At 48.7% G+C, this 9,907-nt stretch overlaps 1 protein-coding gene across 1 annotated transcript; it reads right to left on the minus strand.

Annotated features, from left to right (window-relative positions):
• Positions 1-1,919: 1,919 nt before the first annotated feature.
• LOC142492371 (zinc finger BED domain-containing protein 5-like) lies at positions 1,920-3,836 on the minus strand. The gene has a single exon (XM_075595018.1). The coding sequence runs from the start codon at positions 3,834-3,836 to the stop codon at positions 1,920-1,922; it is 1,917 nt and encodes a 638-aa protein (XP_075451133.1).
• Between the last annotated feature and the right edge of the window lie 6,071 nt (positions 3,837-9,907).

Below are 9,907 nucleotides of genomic sequence, written 5' to 3' on the forward strand. Positions count from 1 at the left end.
CAGGGGGGACCTGGCTACATCCTCCCCCTGGTGAAAACTCCAACGTCCTCGCTTGGACCACATAACTTCCCACAATGTACAACAATTATATAATAAAAATGCAGTAAAATATATATAACTTAGCACAGGCATAACTCTAAACGATATTACATAATTCGGTGAGCATCGCGATCACAGACTGTATCTTACTACGAGAACACTGCTGAGCCTCATAATGGGGTGCCCCCATTTGATCGTAGTTGACCCGAGTTGGCGGGTACCTGACTCGTTGGCTCCGTCGGAATTGTTCTTCGGCAACTCCCTCGGGGGAGTAATAAATATAGTCCTGAGGCCTAGCCTCTTCCCTTGAGGGGAGAAATGTCTCTGAGGGTACAAAGCACGGGCTCTGTGGATCCAAAGGCTGGCCTGTTGGTGCCACCTTAGTAGGCATTGGCCTACGGGGCCCTTTACCCTTAGCTCCTTCGGGAGATACCCCTTCTGCGGCATGGTCCCTTTGAGAGGGTCCCTCCATAGAGTCTTCAGGAGTTTCAGGGTGAGTCTCATTAGTTACAGTCTCTTGACTACCTCTGATTGATCGAACTCACCGTTGAGCGGTGTGGCCTGTAGTTCCTCTTCTTCGTCTCCCACTTGGGGGATGGGGAGAAGGTGATTACGATGCCAAACCTTTACCCTGCCATCGGTGTCTCTGATGCGATAAACCGGGAGGCCGGGCATCTTTGACTCCACCTCATATACGCCATCTCTCCACCGGTCCGCCAGTTTATGTTTTCCGGGGATTCCCAAATTACGAAGTAACACAGCATCCCCAGGACGTAACTCTCGATACTTGACTTTATTGTCATATAGTCTCTTGTTACCAGCATTCAGTTTGGCTGTAGACTTCTCAGCCTGTTGGTAAGCTTGTTGCAGACTATCCTTTAGCCTTTGCACGTACTTGAAATGAGTGGTATTGGGTATCCCATCCGTTGATACTCGGAGACGCACATCTACTGGGAGTCTGGCCTCCCGCCCAAACATGAGGAAGTACGGGGAGAATCCAGTGGACTCATGGCGAGTACAGTTGTACACGTGTACCAAAGTTTCTACATGACGACTCCATTCTGTTTTCTGCGTTCCCTTCAGGGTTCCAAGCATGTCCAACAGGGTCCTGTTGAATCGTTCAGGCAAGGCATCTCCTTCAGGGTGGTACGGAGTCGTCCGGGATTTGGCGATGTTCAGCATTTTAAGTAATTCTCGGATCAGAGTACTCTCAAAATCTCGCCCTTGGTCGGAGTGAAGTCGGTTTGGAAGACCGTAATGAACGAAGAACATTTCCCATAGAACTTTCGCGACCGTGATAGCCTTCTGGTCTTTTGTGGGGAAGGCCTGTGCATAGCGGGTGTAATGGTCCGTGATGACCAGCACATTACCGATCCTCGACTATCAGGTTCGATACACAGGAAATCCATACACACCAGGTCCATTGGACCAGAACTCTTAAGATGGGCCATGGAAGCTGCTCGGGTAGGCAACGTCTTGCGTTGAACGCACGGGAACAACGGCGGCAGTGGTGTTCCACCGCTTCCCGCATTTTGGGCCAGAAAAACCGGTCTCGGACTAGCCCAAAAGTCTTCTTTACACCGAGATGCCCGTGTTCATCGTGTAGAGCAGGGGTGAGCAAACTTTTTATGCTGAGCCCCCCTTTTCATCCATGAAATTTTTCGGGCCCCCCCTGCCTAATGTAATCAAAATCACGTGAAAAAAAACTTTATTAAACGGTATACAATGTAAATACAAATACGTCTAAATACTTACATATTTCAACATTTTTAAAACAGTTAAACATTACAATTTAAGTATGTTTAAAAACAAAAACCAATCATATTAAAATAACAGCAAAAAGAACAGCAAAAAAAGGAGGGCAATGTAGTATTGCTGCTTTAATGAGATGGATGAGCCTGAGCGCCGGCAGTAAGGACATCCATCCTTGGTGATATTCCAGAGACTGCTACTCTGAGCTCTGGTTCCACATCCAGACGGGAACGATTTTTGCTTTTTAAAGTAGCTAATTTGGAGAAAGTAGCTTCACACAGGTAAGTTGATGGAAAAGGCAAGAGCACGTCAATAGCCTTAGCAGAAATATCAGGATATTCTCTCTTCATGGTGACCCAAAAACTTGTAAGGCTTTTCTTTTTGAATTCTATTTTTAATGTGGAGTCGTTTGATAACTCTATCAACTTTTCTTGATCAGTAAGTGGTAGGTGGGTGCTTCCTACATCGGTGTCAAAAGGATTCCCAATCCAGTGAAGCTCCCCTGTTTGCAAGTCCCGGAACCTCTCAGAGAGATTCTGGTGGAGATTTTCAAGGTGTGTTTTTATAACAGAATCAATCTCTCTTGGATTAGCATTAGAGGCTTCTATGAATTCGCTGAGACATTGAAACATTTCGCAAGATCCTGCTTCATATTTATGCTTCCACAGTGTGAGCTTTTGTAAAAAAGTTGAAATTTTATCACCCATTGATAAAATATTGCTATTTTTTCCTTGTAGAGATGAATTCAAGTCATTAATTTTTTCAAAAATATCGCTGAGGTAACACAAAATTTGCAGCCATCTTTCGTTGCAGAATTTTGCAGCCAAGGTGGGGTTGTGATCTGAAAGGTAAAGTTGGAGTTCATCCTTGAGCTCAAAGACTCGGCGAAGAATCTTTCCTCGTGATAACCATCTAACTTCGGTATGCAAAAGGAGGCTGTCATATTGTGAGCCCATTTCATTACAGAAAATGGAAAATAACCTGCTCTGTAAAGGTCGAGCTTTAATAAAATTCACTATTTTTATTGCATCGTTAAGAACTTCATTAGCTTCGGGCTCAAGCTTTTTTGCAGCAAGAGCTTCACGATGTATCATGCAATGTGTGAATTTCACATGAGGTGCGATGCTTAGCACCTTTGCTCTGAAACCCTTCTTATGTCCCATCATTGCAGCCGCACCATCTGTACACACACCAACACAATTATGCCACAGCAGATCATTGGCCTTAAAAAATTCTTCCACAACACTGAAGATATCTTCTCCCGTAGTGTGTCCTTCAAGTGATTTGCAGAACAACATTTCTTCTAGGATTTCACCTTCATAACAATATCGCACAAATACGAGTAGCTGTGCCATGTTACCAATATCAGTGCTTTCATCCAGTTGGATTGCAAATTTAACACTTTGCTGAATTTGCATTAATAGTTGTATTTCAATGTCCTTAGATAAATCTATAATGCGCCTCTTTACTGTGTCACGAGATAACGGTATGGATTTTAAGGCTTCAGCATATTTGCTACCATGCATAATTTCACACATCTTTATTGCAGCCGGAAGCACTAATGTTTCACCAATATTATATGGCTTCATTGTCCGTGCAATGAGTTCAGACACTACGTACGATGCCCTCTGAGCCTTTGATGATACTGTCACATATTTATTCATGACACTTGCACTTGCCTTCTGCGATTCTTCATGCCGCTTAAAAAAGGCAATATCTTTATCTTTGTATTCTGGATGCTTGGTAACCAAGTGGCGTGTGAGTTTATTTGGTTTCATACTGTCGTTGGCCAAGATCTCAGAACATAATACACACTGTGGTCGTTGCTCATGATTAACCATTGTCCAAGAAAATCCAAGTTTAAGATATTCATCTTTATATTTTCTTCTTTTGCTACTTAAAGATTCCATTTGCACATTTGGACTTTCTGTTGTTTTAGTATTTTCAGCAATGTTGTGCAACTTTTGTACTTTTTTGGATGGACCATCATCTGATGAGGTAGCAGTTGTAGCATTTACAGCAGCCTTTAAAAGCCACTTATCCATGTTCAGGGAGAAAATATATTTAACTAACTGTACCAAAAGTTTTACTCATCCGGAGCCGCAGATGATGCTTCAATTAGATCAGGTGATTAAGGCCGTGGCTATATAAAGAGAAAAAACTGATATAGCCCAACACTGTATGATATCATATGTGACAATCACACGCAGATTCTCCTCATCCCCTTCTCATCTCTCACCCCTTTTTTATTTATGTCAATAGACATGCTGCAAATGGATTCTTTAATATTGTTTAAATTCTTAATGCTTACTTATAATAATAGTTTGTTCCTGTATAGTGCTACTAATTTTACATAGCGCCTTACAGACACATTTTGCAGATACAGTCCCTGCCCCATAGAGTTTACAATCTATATTTTTGTGCCTGAGACACACGGAAATAAAATGACTTGCCCAAGGTCAAAAGGAGCCAACACCGGGAATTGAACCAGGTTCCCCTGTTCCAAACTCAGTGCCAGAGTCAGTGTCTCACTAAGCCGCTCCTTGTCCCAGAGTTAAGGCCATTAATTATTATCCCCCATTGACTGTAAAGTTCCTGTAGAACTGCAAGGTTATAGCAACCCAGAAGACAGTAGGACAGGGATGGGAGAACCATGAATGCACTAAAATCTCCAAGGGACACCGAGTAATGTTTTATTAACTCATTAAATGCAACAGCTGAACTTTGGACCTGTCAGACTACAGATAATGAAATCAGGTGACCTCCTGTGTATAAAGGTTCTGGATGAAGACTGAACACTTCCCCTGAACCCTGCACCATGCTCCTCAGGAACTGACACTCAGGATTATTAATGCATCAGGTGACCCTAGAAAGCAGTAACATGGCTTGGGTCGGCTCATTTTATCTAAGGCTGGGATTATGGTGCCAGCGTCGCTGCATGAACGTGCTTGTGTGCGTGCGCCCGGAAACCACTCTGCTGTATTTTCATATGGGAGCTACCCCCGTGCCTGCGCGCCTACAAGTGGAGAGGCGCGTTGGCGCAGTAGCGTTTTGAAAAGATAAATTGTATATTTTCAGGCATCTGCCGTGTGACGCAACGCACAAGCTGGTTCAGCCAATGAGGGTGAACCAGCTTCGTGACACTTCCGCCATGCGTCTACAATCTCCTGAATCAAAGTTTACAAATCACTTGGGCTGCAGGAGTGCGCACGGCGGCGTGCACGTTTGCACGTGGCCGCGCAAGGACCATATTTGGGGGGTGGGGGGGCATTTATCACTCCTTTGCTACCTCCCTTCCCTCTCCCCTCTTTTATTCCTTCCCCTCCCTTTTTTCCTTCACACATTTGCTTTCCCTGGTGTCATCCACTACTACCTATCTTTATTAGGCCTCGGCCAGGGTGGCGCTGAGCGGGCGGGTATGCTCACGCTCGGCGCTTAGCTGCTTGAAGAGCAAGCAAATTTCATTTTGCTGCTCGCAAGCGTGCCTGGCCGATTCGTGTCCGGCTAGCTGCGCGCTCATCTGGGGGCACAGCAACGATGTCACGGAGCTGGTTCGCCCTCATTGGGCGAACCGCTCACGTGACGCGCTTGCGAGCAGCAAAATCAAGTTTGCTCTGCAAGCTGTTAAGCGCCGAGCAGGCGCAGGAGCTCGCTCGCGCTGGCCACCGCGGCCAGCGTAAGTACGCCCACCCGCTCAGCGCCACCCTGGTCGAGGACTAATGTATTATTTATTTATTTTTGTTTTTAATGTTGTGATTTTACTTTCTGTTAATTATTTTATTACATTTATAGTTTCACTGACAGTGCAGCCTACCTGTCAGCTGTGCCAGGAATCAGATAGCAGCCAGCAGAGGAGTCTTACTGACAATGCAGCCAACTGTGTCAGTAATCGGGTCACAGCCAGCAGAGAGCAGGTCCAGAGCGCTTAGCAGACACCAGGAGGTGATGTCAGAGCGCTGGGGCGTGCTCCTCCTCCTGGCCTCTTAGGAACCACTGGCAGCCGCCGTACCTCCGCAGACCTTGTTGTCCGCGAACTCGTGCGCGCGCGCTATCATGTGTGCCTGCCCGGACACCAGCACTGGTGCACTCGCCTGCACACAGGCACGGCTACCCCCGCCTGCCTACACACCCGCACGGCGCCCCCCACCCGCCCGCACACAGGCACGGTCACCTCCGCCAGCCTGCAAACCTACACGGCCGCCTGCACACACACACAACGTTGCCCAGCGCCTGCGCCCCCCCTCAATAATCTTGCGCCCCCCCGGGGGGGCGCGCCCCATAGTTTGCGCACCGCTGGTGTAGAGACTTCAACACCATATATCTCAAGTTTTGGGGTAGAACTAGTTGTCGCCTATCAGGGTGGTTATGATATTGGACTACCCTATAGAGCAAACAATTATCTATCTCGAACTTGTCCACCTCACGCATGAGTAACGCGACCAGATCTCGGGGAGCACTCTTCAATAGAGCGGGGTTCTTCCGTTGAACGGCTTGCCGGATTATGCTGATTACTGGATCTCTTAATTGATAGTCCACTAAGTCGTTCCATCTTATGACTTTGTCATGGGTTATGTTCATTCCTGCGGGATCGCAGTAGGCAGCAGGGATCGCCTGCGACTGGCACCCTAACGAATCGGCAACTCTTAGTTCAGAGAATGCTACCTGATCATTGATGACGGCCGCTATACTACACATTGCTCGCATCCCAGGTCCAGGGATCTCTTCCCATTCATCATCATCAGGGGTAGCACTCAATCCTGGTCGTCGTGATAGAGCATCGGCCCCAATGTTCAAAGGCCCTGGCTTGTACTTCAGGGAGAATCGGTAGTTACATAGTGTCGCCAGCCATCGGTGTCCGGCTGCATCCAATTTGGCGGAAGTATTGATGTACGTGAGGGGGTTGTTATCGGTCCTTACCTCAAACGTAACACCATAGAGGTAATCATGAAGTTTCTCCGTGATCGCCCATTTGAGAGCCAGGAACTCTAACTTGTGTACCGGATATTTCTGCTCAATGGGTGTCAGACTGCGGCTGATGTAGGCTACAGGCCGAAGACCCTCGGGGTGCTTCTGATGCAGGACAGCGCCCAGTCCATTGAGACTGGCATCCACATGCAGGACATATGGTTGTTCTGGGTCAGCATATGCAAGCACTGGTGCTTCAGTCAGGCTTTTCTTCAAGTTCAGGAAGGCCCGTTCACACTCAGGCGTCCACTTATCGCCAAACGGTTGACGGGCCGACGTGGCCTTTCTCCCAGTGTCTTCAGGGTATATCTTCATCAAATTGTTCAGGGGTTTAGCTCGACTAGAGTACCCTTCCACGAACCGACGGTAATACCCACAGAAACCGAGGAAAGATCGCAGTTCCGTGACATTATCGGGACGCGGCCAGTTCACCACCGCTTCTACTTTGGCTGGATCGGTAGCAATCCCCTGAGCAGACACGATGTGTCCCACGTAGGTCACCGAGGTGTGACAAAACCTACACTTGTCGAGTGATAGCTTCAATCCTTCTTGGCCAAGACGATCTATCACCTTCAGCAGCCTCTCCTCGTGCTCTTCTAAGGTCTTTCCGAAGACAATGATGTCATCCAGGTAAACCAGACACTCCCGAGGGTTCATGTCCCCTATTGTCTTCTCAATCAGCCGCTGGAAGGTAGCAGGGGCCCCACATATACCTTGGGGCATACGCGTAAACTGGTAGAAGCCCAGAGGACAGACGAAGGCAGTCTTTTCCTGATCCTCTTCACTCATGGGTACCTGGTAGTACCCAGATCGCAAATCGAGTGCACTAAACCGTTGGCTCCCGTTCAGAGCATTCAGGATCTCTTCAATACGAGGGAGATTGTATTGGTCAGGTACCGTACGATTATTTAGAGTTCGATAATCGACGCACAATCTTACAGATCCATTCTTCTTCCTTACTACCACTATGGGTGATGCATAAGGACTCCGCGACTCCGTCAGTATTCCAGCGGTCTTCATCTCCTCCAGGACATCCCTTACATCGTCCACATCCCTGGGGGCGATACGACGAGAGCGACTGCGGCCCACATCCATCTCGCTGGTAGAAAATACTGTTTTTCTTTCCTTCAGCTTGGCCGTCAGTCGATCCTTCCACTCTGTTGGCAGGGTCGAGTCTCCGAAGTTGAAGCCCAGGTCGACTAACTGCTCACCTACTGCAGCGGCGTTCACCTGGGGCGCTATTTCTACCGGGCTGACGGGATATATACTGCCCAGACTTTGTCCTACATCGATGTCCATTGGAAATGGAGAGATATTTTGAATATACACATGGGTTCGGAGGGGAATTCGGGTCGTCCACTGTCTTACTTCAGGTATTACCCTATATCCTCTCTGGCTCTCTTCCTCAGGGTCACTCTCCAGAGAGAACAGATGATCGGTCTCCTCCCGATCCGGATAACAGCACCAGATGGCCAGGCGTTTCACTCCCCCTGGTGAAATGGTCGTCAGTCCGCGTTGACGATTGTAGAGGTCCCCGTGACGCTCTAAGGCATATACTCGGTTGCACTCCTCTCTCAGTACAGGATCCAGGAGTGTATTGGCCATTGGCAATTCATTAGTCTCTTTCAAGTAGGCTCTGATTACAGCTCGTACTATATCCGTATTTGTCCCCAGGATGACCGGGTACTGGCACTGTCCTTGAGGCTTTGGGCACACCATTGCCTCCACATGCATGGGATGTTTCTTGCCGGTATTCAATTGAAGTATCTCCAGTTGAACGCTCACAATCCCATCGATGGGGTAATCTTCGTTGCTCAACCCCCTCACCTTCATATGTTCCGCCAACCGCAGGGGACAATGCTTCAGGTGTTGGTCGTAGAAGTGCCGGTATATTATGGTCACTTGAGACCCGGTATCCAATAGAGCAGCAGCATAGACTCCCTCTACTACCACACGCACGATGGCAGAAGGGCCCACCTGACAGTAACCATCTCCCCCTGGAGTTCCTTCGCCTGGGCTCAGGTCAGTAGGGACTTCGGGAGGCATGGGGGTGGCCTTGGTGGTCTTGGCTTCTGGGTTCTGCATCTGACAGATCATAGTCCTAGCCGAGCTTCTTTACGGGGCGTTTCCTTTTCTTGGGTGACTCCATTAGGGCACTCTCTAGAGAAATGGCCTTTCTGTCCACAGTTATAGCAGACAACGTCTTTAAGGTCCAGTCGTCTTGGGTAAGTGGGGGAGGATCTCCCCGAAGCCCGCCCTTTCGTTGAGGGCGACTTGGGTGGCGCATCTTCCTCTTTGACAGGTGTCTTGGTCCGGCGAGCGGAGGCTCCCGGGGTGTCACTGGCCGGAGGATCTCTGACCTTGGTGCCTGCATGCAGCTTGGTATAGGCTTCATGCCCTTTGACGATCCCCAGAATGTCCATGAAGGTAGGGGGAGGCCCCTCCTTTAGTGAGCACCTGATCATGATCACGATGTGATGCATGGGGATGGCCCCTCGGAGGAACTGCTTGCGCCGATATTCGTCCATCTCTGAAGCTAGGATGAGGCCGTAAGTTCGCAATTTCCACAGGACCAGCTGGATGCGTTGCAGGAAGTCGGATAGGTCTTCCTTCTCCTTCTGTCGGAGAGCGTAATATTTGAACCATAGCTCGCTCTCCTCTTCCTCTTTGCCATAGATCTGGACTAACAAGTCTACCATCTGATGAGCAGAGAGATCAGGGTCTTGGTCACGCTGTGCACTGACCATGGTGGCCGCTGGGGGTCGTAGGCTTTCCAGGATTCTCTGCCGTCTGACCGTTTCAGAGCAGGGCCATTCGTCGATCACCTTGAGGGTGTGCTCCTTCCAAGAATCGATGCTTTCTTCGCCTGTGGGGACAGGAACCGTTCCTGAGAACGCCTTCAATTTCCTATAATTTTGGGCTTGGGCGGACGTAGTTATCGCTTCCACAAGCTGCGGGAATGTCACTCCTAGCAGGGAGCCGTCATTGTCGGAGCCACTGGCTATCGCTGCTCGCTGCCTGTTAGGGGTTGGGGTAGAACTGTTCGTGGACCGGTTAGTAACTGGTGATGTTGGCGGACTACCGGCCCAGCTGGTGGCCCCTTGCCTAGCATCAGAAGAGAAGGTCACTCTGGGTAGGGATATATCTGATC

The sequence above is a fragment of the Ascaphus truei genome, chromosome 4 (genome assembly GCF_040206685.1).
Source record: "Ascaphus truei isolate aAscTru1 chromosome 4, aAscTru1.hap1, whole genome shotgun sequence".
Lineage (NCBI taxonomy): Eukaryota > Metazoa > Chordata > Amphibia > Anura > Ascaphidae > Ascaphus > Ascaphus truei.